Genomic DNA, 15,184 nt, shown 5'->3' with positions numbered 1-15,184 from the left:
TTTCCTTTATGGGTAGAGATGGTGAGCATTTTTTCATGTGTTTTTTGGCCATTTGAATTTCTTCTTTTGAGAAAGTTCTGTTTAGTTCAGTTGCCCATTTCTTAATTGGTTCATTGGAGAGTTTAGTTTCTTAAGTTCCCTGTATATTCTGGTTATCAGTCCCTTGTCTGATGTATAGCTAGCAAATATTTCTTCCATTCTGTGGGTGGTCTCTTCAGTTTAAAGACCATTTCATTTTTGTGTAGAAGCTTTTTAATTTTATGAAGTCCCATTTGTCCATCCTTTCTCCTAGTTGCTGGGCTGCTGGGGTTCTATTGAGGAAGTCTTTGACTATACCTATTAGTTCCAGAGTGTTTCCTGCTCTTTCCTGTGGTAACTTCAGAGTTTCAGGTCTGATATTAAGGTCCCTGATCCATTTTGAGATGATACTAGTACAGGGTGATAGATATGGATCTAGTTTCAGTTTCTTGCAGACTGGTAACCACTTTTCCCAACAACATTTGTTGAAGAGGCTGTCTTTTCTCCATCATGTATTTTTAGGACACTTGTCAAAAATAAGGTAGGCATAGCTGTGTGGATTCATATCAGGGTCCTCTATTCTGTTCCACAAGTCTTCATGTCTGTTTTTGTGTCAGTACCATGTTGTTTTTATTGCTATTGCTTTGTAATATAGTTTGAATAGACTGAGTTTTAAAATTCAATTTATTGAGATTTTCTTTTCCAAAATATCCGTTGTTTTCCAGAATTTCTTTTCATTGAATTGTCCTTTCATATTCTTCATTGTCTTCCTTAATTAATTAGCTGTTTATTTGTATTCTCCAAATTTAAAAATCATTCTTTTGAATTCTATGACTGACATATCACCCACTTTGGTATTATTGGAATTAGTTACCAGAATGTCAGGAGGAATCATTTTGAATTATTTTTCATATTTCTTGTGTTTCTCTGTTGAGATTTGTTCATCCTTTAGTAGGGATATCACTTCCACTCTTATGCGAGGGCCTTCTTAGGGAGCAGCCTGCTCTTGACTATGTGCTCTAGACTACTGGATTTTTGCTTAGTGTTGAGGTTAATTTCAACTGAACTTCACAGTGGCTTCTTTTGCTGTGATTAGTGGATTAGGACATGGTGCATACTGTTTTGGAAACATAAGGACATGTTTTTTCTGTAAATCTCACAAGGCTGGTGTCCTTGTAGTTTAAGGAAGTATTTTGTCAAGTGTGAAGTATATATGGTATACCCTCTGTGCTATTCATCCAGTTTTGTCAGCAATAAGGTGTGGGAGTACCCTATGCTGAGGTCTCTCATAGGACCAGTGTCTATGCCATTTTGATATTTTTTCTGCTGTTGCTATAGTGGGGAATTTCCCTGAGCTTGTCTTGAGGACCTCCTAGCCATGTATTCTTGGGATGGGGTCATCAAGTAAGGGATGTTTTATTTCTTAATGTTTAAGTTAAAGTATTACAGAACTTTAAGCATGGTTGGGGTTTGAGTGGAGTAGTTTGTGATTTTTCTTTCTTAGCTGGGGGTGTAGTTCAGTGTCAGAGCATCCACTCAATATGCTTGAAGCACCACATTTGATCTTCAGGAATCTGCAGAAAGAGAAAAACAGGAACCTGTAATGCTGACACACATCTATAATCCCAGCTATCCAGAAATGGTGACCAGGAGAATTGTTGTTCAAAGCCATCTCAGGCAAAAAGTTAGTGAGACTCAATCTCAACCAATAATCTGGGCATGGTGGCACAGGCTTGTAATACCAGTTATGTGGGAGATATAGGTAGGATGATTATGGTCCAAGGCCAACCCCAGTCAAAAACAGCTTATCTGAAAGATAACTACAAAAAAGAAGGGCTGGGAATTTGGCACAAGTTATAGAGTACCTGCCAAGCAAGCATGGTACACTGAGTTCAAACCTAAGTATTGCCCCCCCCCAAAGAACAGCAATATCAAGAACAAATAAAAGCCAACCAGACACAGAAATAAATTAAGAACCAAATAAAACTACAATAATCACAACCTTACCAACAACAAGTATGAGGAGAATTAATATACAATAAATTGTCAAAAATGATGGAAACATTTATTTATTTATTTTCTGTGCTTGGTGGAACAAAGGTTCTTAAAATGTATCAAATGTATCACACTTGAATTCATCTCTCCACTGATCTCCTTCATCCTCCTCCCCTGATTCCTGTAACAGTTTCAATAGTATCATTTTTGTATTTACATATATGTGTATACATTATTTGCACCATATTCATCCTCCTACCCCTTTTCCTGCCACCTCCCCCTTTCCACCAGTGCCACACCCCTCCTGAACCTGTTCTGGCCTCCTTTTCTCTGATTTTGTAGAAGAAAATGCACACAATATAAAAAGAGAAATATGACTTTTTTGCTAGTCTGAGATAAAGCTAGCTACGCAGGGGGATTCCTTGTGTTGTTTCCATGCACTTAAGTATTAAACCCCACCTGGTTCATCTCCTCAGTCTTCTTCACTACTCCTTTTTCCACTTCCCTTGGTGGCCTCTGCCAGTTTAAGATTTCTATATTCATTCCTGTACAGTGAGCATATCAACCACATTCAAGTTTTAGGTTTCCTTCCTGCACTCTATCCCCACCTCTGTGCGTACTCCCCTTAGCGTGACCCATGTCCACAATATTGCTGCATTTGTTTTAGGTCTATAATATGCATATGAGGGAGAGCATACAGCTTTTGGCTTTCTGAGCCTGGCTAACTTCACTTAAGATGATGTTCTCCATTTCCATCCATTTACTTGTGAATGACAAAATTTTGTTCTTCTCTGTGGCTGAGTAAAATTCCATTGTGTATAAATACATTTTCTTAACCCATTCATCGGTAGTGAGTCATCTTGCCTGGAAAATATTTAATTCAGAGAAAAAAAATCCCAAAACGTGGGAAAGCAAAGATTAGAAAATTCATAATGAAAACGAAACAAGAGAAAGATACACAGTGAAAGAAATTTTACAAAAAAGAAGTAGAAGAAAACAAATTTAAAAATTAAATACTAAAAGCTGGAGAGAGAGAGACAGAGAGAAAGAGAGAGCATCTTAGCATCTTAGTCCATGTTTACTGGATATTTGTTGCAGAGAAGGCAAATTTAGTCAAATTGGATGATTTGTGATGCTGTTTTGTTGTTACCAGGAGGCAGCTGCTATGTTTTCTACTAATCTACATGTGTTCCCAGAGGAAGATAATTTGTGTTATTATTTCTGGCCAGGATTTTAAAAAGTATGTGTATATCCTCCTCCATTGGTTGGAAGTAGATTATTGTTGCATTTGGTGACAAGTGAACTGTTTCTTGAATTACCATAATAGTGGAAAGTGCTCTACTGACTAGGAGACCCACACTGGACCATTTGGATAACTCTTTTACTATAGTATTCCTTTAGAGAAATACATGATATTGTCTTTCCCCATACTTTTCTATTGGGCACAGTGTCTTTTATTTGTTGCATTGCAGACAGCCTTCATATAATCTGGAAATTAATAATTTCCCATTATTTAATTGCAAGTGCCTTCATCATTTAAATAGTGTTACTTTTTGCTATCTAGAATAAAAAATTTTTTAAATTTATTCATTTATTCATACGTGCATACATTGCTTGGACCATTTCTCTCCCATACCCTCTGTCCCCTCCCTCTTCCCCCGACCCCCTTGTTTCCAGGAAGAACCTGTTCTGCCCTCTTCTCCAATTTTGTTGAAGACAAGACTTAAGCAATAATAAGGATACAGCGTTTTTGCTGGTTTGACATAAGGATAGCTATACAGAGATATTCCTAGCATTGCTTCCATGCACATGTGTATTACAACCCGAATTTTATTCACCTCTATGTGACCTGTTCATTACTTCCTGGTCACCTTCCCATAGTGACTTCTGTCATTTTAAGGTTTCTATATTAGATTCTAAACAGTGGGCACATCAAACACTTTCAAGGTTTTGGTTTCCTACCTTTCCCTATTTCTCCTGTATGTATTCTCCCCTTAGCATGTGACCCATGTACAATAATATTACTGCATTTGTTTTAGGTCTGAAGTCTGCATATGAGGGAGAACATATGATTTTTGGCCTTCTGAGCCTGGCTAACTTCGCTTAAGATGATGTTCTCCAGTTCCATCCATTTACTTGTGAATGACAAGATTTCATTCTTCTTCATGGTTCAGTAAAATTCCGTTGTGTATAAATACCACATTTTCTTAACAGTAGGACATTCGTCAGTAGTGGGGCATCTTGGCTGTTTCCATAGCTTGGCTATTGTGAATAGTGCTGCAATAAACATGAATGTGCTGGTGCCTTTGGAATAACCTGAGTTGCATTCCTTTAGGTATATCTCTAGGAGTGGGATTGCTGGATCATATAGTAAATCTGAGTTGCATTCCTTTGGGTGTATCTCTAGGAGTGGGATTGCTGGATCATATAGTAATCTATGTTTAGATTTTTAAGAAGCCTCCATATTGCTTTCCAGAGTGGTTGTACTACCTTGCATTCCCACGAGCAGTGTATGAGGGTTCCTTTTTCCTCACATCCTTACCAACATTTGTTGGTGGTGGTGTTTTTGATGATAACTATTCTAACAGGAGTGAGGTGGAATCTTAGTGTGGTTTTGATTTGCATTTCCTTTATGGCCAGGAATGTTGAGCATTTTTTCATGTGTTTTTTGGCTATTTGAATTTCTTCTTTGAGAAAGTTCTGTTTAGTTCACTTGCCCATTTCTTAATTGGTTCATTGATTTGGGGGGAGTTTAGTTTTTTAAGCTCTCTATATATTCTGGTTATCAGTCCTTTGTCTGATGTATGCTATCAAATATTTTCTCCCATTCTGTGGGTGGGGTTTCTTCAGTTTAAAGACCATTTCTTTTGTTGTGCAGAAAATTTTAAATTTTATGAAGGCCCATTTGTCCATATTTTCTCTTAGTTGCTGAGCTGCTGGCGTTCTATTGAAGAAGTTGTTTTCTATGCCTATTGCTTCCAGAGTATTCCCTGCTCTTTCCGGTACTAACTTCAGAGTTTTAGGTCTGATATTAAGGTCCTTCATCCATTTTGAGTTGATCCTAGTACAGGGTGATAAGCATGGATCTAGTTTGGGTTTTCTGTAGGTAGGTAACTACTTCCCCAGCAACATTTGTTGAAGAGGCTGTCTATTTTACAATGTATGTTTTGGGCACCTTTGTCAAAAATAAGGTGGGCATAGCTTTGTGGGTTCATATCTGGATCCTCTATTGTGTTCCACTGGTCTTCATATCTGTTTTTGTGCCAGTACCATGCTGTTTTTTATTTCTATTGCTTGGTAATATAGTTTAAAGTCGAGTATTGTGATACCTCCTGCATTGCTCTTCTTGCTGAGGATTGCCTTGACTATTCGCGGTCTCTTTTGCTTCCAAATGAACTTTAAGGTAGAATTTTCAATCTCAGTGATGAATGTCATTGGGATTTTGATGGGAATTTCATTAAATATGTAGATTGCTTTTGGTAGTATAGCTATTTTTACTATGTTGATTCTACTAATTCATGAGCAAGGAAAAATCTTTCCACCTTCTGTAGTCTTCTTTAATCTCTTTCTTCAGAGGTTTGTAGTTCTCCTTGTAGAGGTCATTCACGTCCTTTGTTAAGTTTTCTCTTGGGTATTTGATTTTTTTTTGAGGCTATTGTAAATGGAATTGTTTTCATGTATTCTTTCTCAATTTGTTCATTGTTGGTTTATAGAAAAGCTAATGATTTTTGTAAGTTGATTTTGTATCCTGCCACCTTGCTGTAGCTGTTTACAATGTCTTGGAGTTTTGGGGTAGAGTTTTTTTGGTCTTTGAGGTAGAGGATCATGTCCTCTGCAAATAGGGATATTTTGATGATTTCTTTACCTATTTGTATTCCTTTTAGTTCTTCTTCTTTCCTTATTTCTCTGCCTATGAATTCCAGTACGATGTTGAATAGGAGTAGGGATTGTGGACACCCTTGTCTCTTTCCTGATTTTAGGGGAAATTGTTTCAGTTTTTCACCGTTAAGTATGATGTTGGCTGTAGGTTTGTCATATACAGCTTTTATAATGTTGAGGTACATTCCTTCTATTCCTTGTTTTCTTAGAGCTTTTATCTTGAAATGGTGTTGAATCTTATCAAGGGCTTTTTCTGCATCTATTGAGATGATCAAGTGGTTTTTGTATTTGCTTCTATTAATGTGCTATATTACATTTATAGATTTGCATATGTTGAACCATCCCAGCACTCCTGGTTTGAAGCTGACTTGGTTGTGGTGAAGGATCTTTCTGATGTGTTGTTGGATTTGGTTTGCCATTATTTTATTGAGGATTTTTGCATCAATGTTCATTAAGGAAATTGGCCCATAGTTCTCCTTTTTGGAGGTGTCTTTGTCTGGTTTGGGGATGATTGTAATACTGGCTTCATAGATGAGTTAGGCAGTATTCCTTTCTATTTCATGGAAAAGTTTAAGGAGAGTGGGTATTAGCTCTTCTTTAAAGGTCTGATAGAATTCAGCAGAGAATCCATCAGGTCCTGCACTTTTCTTTTTTGAGACACTCTTTATTGTGGCTTCCATTTCATTTTGTGTTTTAGATCTATTTAGGTGGTTAGTATTCTTTTGGTTCAATTTTGTATGGTCATAAGTATCTAGAAATTTGTATATTTTTTCAAGATTTTCAAATTTACTCAATAAAATATTTTAATATTAATGTGCTTAAATATCCTAATACATCATTTTATTGGTGGCCTAAGTATAATGTGATCCTTTTGGGAATTCAAGTTGAAAATGGCATCTGTTCTGGTTTCAAGACAACAAAGAAGGAATGTGGTATCAAGAAAAGCAGAGAGACTGAAGAAGGGTGGACTCATGTTTATCATCACTGGAATATCATACCCTTTGGAAAAGACTAGGAATACCTTAGTATAATTCCCTCTAGGAAAATTTCATATTAGTTCAATTCCATCACCCCTCCACACATGCACAAACTTCTTTCAACTAACAGTTTGTATGTACATGCCTCCCCAGCATCCAGGAGAATTTTATGACTTTGGAAAATAGAAGCCAATTGAACCCCTGGAAAGAAACACCTGCGCCTTACCTAATTCATACTGTAATGAGAAGCTTCGATAGCTATCATCAGGTGTTAGAACAATAGGATATATATATTATATGATTTGTGACAATTCAATAGGACTCATTCACGTGCTTTGTACTACAGTGCACCCAATTGTATGTGGATTTTGTCAAAGCCGCCTCATCCTGTGTAGTAACGATAGCATGCCATAATTTTATGTAAAAGTATAGAACATTACCTTCAAACTTTGAAAGTCCTTGTAATATATGGAGATGGTAATTTTCACCATAGTGTAAGATAGGAATTAACTTTAATCACTTATGATATTAGTGATGTATCTTAAACTACTTTTATAATTCATACATTCTCCATTCTCTATAATCATAGGTGAAATAGAGATTAATAATAGAAAAGATCAACAAAATGAAGAATTTTATTTTGAAAAGCTACACAATGGACAAGGCTTTGTCTGGACTAAAGAATAAAAGAGAGAAGAGCCAAATAAATTGAATCTGAGATGGGAAAGGGGGAATTAAGTGTGATACATATAAATGTGAAAGGTCATTAATAACTATTATGAATGAGTGAATGCCACACAAATTGCAAAAACTGGAATAAGTGGACAAGTTTGTAGACACATATATATCCTAGCAAAATTGAACTATAAGGACAGTGATAACTTAAACAGACCAATAATGAATAATTATATTGAACTGGTAATAAAGTCTTCCAGTAAAGAAAAGCCAAGGACTGGATGGCTTCACTGATGAACTTTACCAACTATTAAAGAACTAACAACAATCCTTCTCAATCCATTCCAATATATTGTAAGGAAGGGAACTAGTCCAAACTAATTTTATGAGACTGCCAGTACCCTGATACCAAAATGAGACAGCAGGCCCAGTATCATAGTTCAGACCTGTAATCCCAGCACTTGGGAGGGAGACACAGGAGGAATGCAGTTTCAGGCTAGCCTGCAATACATAACAAGACTTTGTCTCAAAAATGAGAGATGGATACAATAAATATGGAAAACTATAGACAAAGTAAAAATAGTTGTGAAAATTCTCAACAAAATATTAGCAAATCAAATACAAAAGTCTTAAAAAAGATTATTCTGCATGGTCAAGTACAAATTTGTAAACATAATATGACACATTGACAGAGTGATAAAGACACATCACCATGATACAGGTAGAAAAAATTGACAATAAACTTCAACATCCTTCCATGATAAATTTCAAAAATTAGTTATTGAATGAATATACTTCAACTCAATAAGTTCTGTATATGACAAAACAACAACACATTGTATGGAGAAATGCAGAAAGTGTTTTCTCTAAGATCAAATGAGAAAATCTGTGCACTTTAACTCTGCCTATTAAATAATATTGGAAGTCTTAGCCACAGCAACAAGACATAGAATAATCTTAGCATTTTATAATTGCTAATGACAGCATTGCTGAGAAATTAAACAAGGAAGTGTCCCAATTCCAGAAATCAACTTAACCATGGTATTGAATGGTCTCTGCAGTAAAAGAAGCCACTGATGAAGCAAATTGAAGAGGACACACAACAATGGAATAACATGTTCATATAGTGGAAATATTAATATTGTTTAAAAGCTCATATTAACTCAAACTACATACAGATTCAATGAAATTTCCATGAAAATGCCAATGTTATTTCTCACAGAAATAGGAAAAACACTCCAAAATTCATGTAAAAACCACAAAAGATCTATAATAGTGAAAGGTATCACAATACTTCCATCACAATACTCCCATTCAAAACATGCTATATAGCTATTTTTCACCTGAAAAGAAATAAGTATGTGAATGGAACTTAATAGAGAACCCAGGTATAAATTCTTGGAGAATAACTTTCAGAAATTCCAGATCTGACTAAATCCAGTGTTGTAGCATCCACCTACCCCACATGGACTCCAGCAGATTGATTGCGCAAGCTTCTCTGTGATCATCCTGAAAATTCAGTCCTGCATGTCCAAACGCATGTGAGGCTGTAGTAAGCCATGCCCGTGCCTTTTACTTGAATAGTGTCGATGGAAATACCAGATCCACTCATGCCACATACAGAATGTGATAGGTCCTTGTCCCATAATTGTAAGTTGAGATGTCACTAGGGTTTTGTGAAAGCAAAACCGTACAATAGACTCCATGCTTTGTTTCACCTGTCCAATACTCATGGACTGTCCTACTGCAGCCAGTACAGTGCAATGAAAAGAGTAGATACAACCTTTCCATGTTTTCAAGAAGTTTATGCTTCAATGAGGAAAAAAGAGGATAGTAATTAATCCCTGGATTGCAGCTGTCCATCTTCTTGCTATGACCTCACATGGTAGACAAAGACAAATGGGAAGGGGAAGAGTCATTTCTCAAATATGAAACCTATTGGTCTCCCATCTTATGTTTCACTTAGCATTAATTAGTTGATTAGTGACCCTATCACTAAGTATGGCTACACTAGGGGTTAAACCCTCAACATACAAATTTGTAGGATGACACAAATATTCAGCACATAGAAATGTATATACATGTAAATCTTTGTTTTGTTTCCATGTTTTGTTATATTGTCAGAATCTTGCTTTTATTCCTTTCCATTAATATATGTTCTCAATTCATCTATGGTATAACATATAATTGCTCTATAATTTTCTTCATGAAAAAAGTGCAAATTAGTTACTTTTAAACTTTGCCTCCATTTTCTGCCATTGTGAACCATGTTGCTGTGAATCTTCTCATTTATGTCTCCAGTTGTACATGTGCAAGATATCTTTGCAGTATACATCTGGACCATAACAATGTACATTTTTACCATAAGACATATTTGTCTTAGCAAAAGTGATAAACACTTCCAGTTAAAATACATTATTTTCAACAGAGACCATTCTCAAATATAACTTTATCAACCTCTTGATACATAATGGAACCTTAGTGAACTTTAATTTGTTGATCCCTCACTATTACTGAGGTGAACAGTTTTTATGTGGTGATTAGACTGTTTATAGTTCTATTCTCTGACATCCTTGTTAATATTATTTGCCTATATGTTGATTTTGTGGTGTTCGTATATGTGAGTATACTTTGTTATTAAATAATAAGCTTTTGAAGGAGACATGTTAGGAACAGAACTCAGAAATGGTTGAGAAAATTGGTGAGAAAAGATGAAGGTCTTCTATGAAATGGTATTCGGTACCTAGGGAATAGTAATGGCATTTGTTTAAGAGATCTTTTTTTTCTTACAGCTTACTTGAATGAGAAATTGTGCAGTCATACTTTATTTTTGTCTTCATACATATAGGGAAAGAGTAAGGTGCCAATGGTATTTTTCTGATTTGAAAAGAAAGTTTTGTCAATTGTTGACATTTTTGAGCAGACAGATCAATTATAGCACTTTAATCAGAGTAACAAGTGATCAACTTAATCTATAATACCCAGAAGCCAATCTAAACTTCTTATAGAATTTCTTCACCCAAACAGCAGTTAACAGTAAAAGTTTATTTTTAATATAACCAGAGTCATTTATAAATATTCACATATCTTCACCTTATAATAATGAACACATGACATCTCCTTTTCAGCTAGGCATTACGTTTATGGAGCTGGAGGTATATGGAATAAATTTGGGAACAATCTTGTAAGAGGTTGAGTGGAAAGTATACATTAAATGTTATTTTAGGGTATTGTAACACCATTCACCAAAAGAATGGGAACTGAATAGATTTGGGGCATGAAAATGAGATTCATAAGACTCTATAGTCCATTCCCCCAAGTGTAGTAGTGATGCTGAACTACAATTTCCCTAACACTTTTGGCCAGAGAGTGAAGGTGTTAGAGGGTTTCTGATGTACTTAAAATAGCATGGGGTTTAGAATCTAGAGGCTTTCATTATCACAAACATCTCTTTGGTGCATTATTGACTCTGGTCCCCTTTTGCTCTTTATTAACCAGGGAAAAGAGAAGCTTTGTGAATCACCAATTTCATAACTGCATTGTGGTTATTATCATTATTCCTCAAGGGTAAACTCTCCATATCTTCTCCAACAAGCAGTTCTACCCCAGGGAATCCTAAGAAAGTGATTCAATCATACCCAGTTTGTCTTTAACTTGGATGTGGTAATGGATGGTTGCCTCTGGGTCCTCTCCATGGTTTTCAAATCAAAACTCACACTGAGTTCTCAAAAACTCTGAACTATGTCCACATATATCTCTTGTTAGTTTCTTAACTGATGAACTTTTGCTGCTCAGACTCAAACTTTGAGCATCTTAGAGATCCACCTGCTTCATTCAATTCCATACCTTCTAGACAGAACTTTCTCATGCCTTGTAGCTGAAGGTATCTATGCTCCTCATCTAAGGGGCCCTCTCAGACAAGGAGTAGAATTTATACTCATTAGTATTAATGTATGGAGTGTGTGTGTGTGTGTGTGTGTGTGATGCATTCAGTGTGTGGCTTTTATAGCTGGATTCTTCACTTCTTTACCTTAGTATGAGAGATAACTCCATGTTTTATAATTTATCATGACTATCTAGCTAAGTTTTGAGAGGATTAGCAGAAACTTTCCTCTTTTTGGTTATGTTTAATCTGCTTTAAGTCTTGTTGGATTTTGTTCCAAATTTTATTCTGTATCCCTATTATTTTATTCATCTCCACTGCATCAATCCAGGTGGAAGCAGATATTATTTGTAGCTAAATTACTACAGTACCCCATCATTTAGATTTGTGTTATACTCTTGCTGTCTACTCAGTAGATAAAAAGCTGTTTGAAAACTTTTAGTCACTTCTTTATTTAAACTTTTTCTTGTGTATATTACAGTAGAATGTTTCATTCTATTACAGCAGAAAAGGCCTTACATGTGACAGCTTCTCAATAATTCTATAATATGTATCTTTCCATTGATAACTGTGGAATTAAATATTTCTCTGTTCCTCAAGTGTCTTAGCCCTGTCCTCTGCAAACACTTAACTAAAATACCCATTTTCACAACCTTCTGTGGTAGATTCTTATATTAAGAATTGTTTTAAAGAACACAGAAAATGTGCTACCTATCACCTTAGTCTCTTAACTTTACAATTTATCAAAATCATGAATATCGATTCTATCCCATTTAGCATGTAAATATATATGCTAGTAAACATAAGGACATATGAATGATGTTATTTACTGAAGTACTTCTGGAAATAAAATAATATTGCCTATCAGACAGCTAATGCCATATCAATTGGTATAAGCTGATTTTTACTAACATGGAAATAAGTGACATAAATAAAAGTATAATCCATCTCAAGTAATTGCATCAAAGGATTTTGAATACAGTGAACCAAAGAATATGTGAAATTTCAAGATAATTTTGATCAAGTTAGTAGAGTATTTACATTACTACTAACTTTAGTCAACCCCCCAAATGAGTGATGTATCAGATAGTGACATATTACAGCACTAATAAACCAAGACATTCACATTGAAAAAGATTGTGCAAAATATGTATGCCATTTTTAGTACAGCCTTACTATGTTCTTTCCCTATCATGCTGATTGTTTATATGAGTAGGACTATGAACAACTAATTTGAAGGAGAAAGAGGAGAACTGGAGTTTTTACAAGGCATAAGAGATAGCAAAAATGTGATGAGAAGATTATCAGTTAAAGATCACTGTTATAAAATCAAGGTTTGAAATAAAACTTTGGAGAAATTATTTTATTTTACAAGAGATACATTTTTACAAAGAACCTCTTTTTTGTTAGATCCTATATGTGACTGAAAAGTTGAGTATTTCCTGGTGTTCTACATACTTATTAAGAACAACTTGGTTTGATCGCAGAGAAAATATAAAGTAGGAAGTTGCAATATTAGCAGAGATATTTTCTTCCACATTCCAGAAAAATTTTTTTTACAAAGGGTGATGGAAGACTGAAACTATGAATGGGAAAGAATTTTCCAAAAGGAAGAACTGATGACTGTATGACAAGATATGCCACAATTATTTTATGTTATTGACCTGGATTTTATGTTATTGCCTTTGCCTTGACCTGCTACATATGATACTTCCAATAAGCTTCCAGATTGTGATATCATGGAGATTCAAAGCAGACCATTGTGTTCTATCACCTTGATTCAGTGTATGGAAATAAAGTGTTAATCAAGTATATTTCAGAATGGAGGTGTGGTTCCAGTGGTAGAACAATTGCCTAACATGCAGAGGACCCTGAGTTCGGTCCCCAGTAACAGCAAAAACAACTTTCTCCCCAGAAAAATGTCCAAAATGTATTTCAGTGGATTGTGGGAAGTTAAGCCAGGCCAATAGGTAAACTACTAGTTTTTCTAATAATTAATTCCAGACCTGGCTTTGCAAACTCATTCCCTAGTCTCAGTTTTCTGTTAGGGACTCCTGGATTCCTTGGGTTTGAACCTGATCTGATATGATTATTACAGCAATGTTTTATGGATTTTGAAAACCCTGTTGAGTTGATTCCTAAGATCATAGAAGCCCATGCCAATACTAGCCCGTTAGTGTGTCCAAAAGTTTGAGACATGCAGGTTAAAATGAACTCACTGACTAGTTCAAAACCATGTTTTTGTTACTTAGCAGGTACAATAACTTCAGTTTTTCATGTTCTATTTTTTCATTTCCAGCAAAGAGATCTAGAAGAGCATGAAGAGAGATAATCAGAGCAGTGTGTCTGAATTCATCCTCCTGGGGCTCCCCATCCGACCAGAAGAACAAGCCATGTTCTATGCCCTGTTCCTGGCCATGTACCTGACCACAGTGCTGGGGAACCTGCTCATTATTCTGCTCATCAGGCTGGACTCTCACCTCCACACCCCCATGTACTTCTTCCTCAGCCACTTGGCCTTCACTGACATCTCTTTCTCATCAGTCACAGCTCCAAAGATGCTCATGAATATGCTGACACAGAGTCAATCCATCTCCTATGCTATGTGCATTTCCCAGGTATACTTTTTCTTGTTGTTTGGGTGTATTGACAACTTTCTTCTCACCTCAATGGCTTATGACAGATATATGGCCATTTGTCACCCCTTGCACTATATGACCATCATGAGTCAGACCCTATGTTCCCTGTTAGTAATTGTGTCCTGGGTCTTATCTTGTGCCAGTGCCCTCCTACACACCCTCCTTCTAGCCCATCTCACTTTCTTTAGAGACAACATTCTGCCCCACTTCTTCTGTGACCTCTCTGCTTTACTTAAGTTGTCCAGCTCAGACACCAGTATAAATGAGCTGGTTATCCTCACTGAAGGAATGGTGGTTGTCACCCTGCCATTCATATGTATTCTGGTCTCTTATGGCCACATTGGGGCCACCATTCTGAAATCTTCCTCTGTCAGAGGACTCTTAAAAGCAGTGTCTACTTGTGGCTCTCATCTCTGTGCAGTTTCCTTATACTATGGAACAATTATTGGGTTATACTTTGCCCCCTCATCCAATAACACTAATGATAAGGATGTTTTTGTTGCTGTGATGTACACTCTTGTCATACCCATGTCAAATCCCTTTATCTATAGTCTGAGGAATCAGGACATGAAAGGAGCTCTGGGAAATATCCTCAGTAGAAGAACCCTTTCAGTGTGATGGGCATTGTGTTCCCTATTTACAAGATGTGAGAGCTTTCAGTCTTTCTCTGAACTTCTGCTTCTTAGTGAATCTTCAGTGTCACTCTTTTCTCAGCTTGCATTTCGCCTCAGAGGTAGTTTTTTTCTCCTATTGTCTTATTGATCTTGAGAGCCTTAGGAATGGGTTCATAAACATACCTGCACTATTTTCATTTTCACATAATACCATGTCTTGGGAACCATTAAAATTTTTATACTCTTTTGTATTTCAGTCTTTTTTACTGGGTAGTTTTATGTTCTACTATGCCAAAATTTGTATCCTTTCTTGAGAATCCTCCTAAAAAGTTCCTCTGGTAATCTTATCATATTATTTTTGTGCTTACATTTTTAATACTTGTAATTTATATTTGTGAGTAACCTTAACTAGAAATCTAGTTTTTTATATTGCTTTAATCATTTATTTTTAAATTGGCATGTAGAGATTTTTACATGTTTTTAGATTACAAAGTAATATTTCCA

The 15,184-nt window shown here is 35.9% G+C and overlaps 1 protein-coding gene across 1 annotated transcript; it reads left to right on the top strand.

Annotated features, from left to right (window-relative positions):
- The first annotated feature begins 13,745 nt into the window (after nt 1-13,745).
- LOC109675743 (olfactory receptor 1J21-like) lies at nt 13,746-14,684 on the top strand. The gene has a single exon (XM_020152379.1). The coding sequence runs from the start codon at nt 13,746-13,748 to the stop codon at nt 14,682-14,684; it is 939 nt and encodes a 312-aa protein (XP_020007968.1).
- Nucleotides 14,685-15,184: the final 500 nt, after the last annotated feature.

Source organism: Castor canadensis, chromosome 13 (assembly GCF_047511655.1).
Source record: "Castor canadensis chromosome 13, mCasCan1.hap1v2, whole genome shotgun sequence".
NCBI lineage: Eukaryota > Metazoa > Chordata > Mammalia > Rodentia > Castoridae > Castor > Castor canadensis.
The sequence above is the reverse complement of the archived record's forward strand: the minus strand, read 5'-3'. Positions and strand labels throughout refer to the sequence as shown.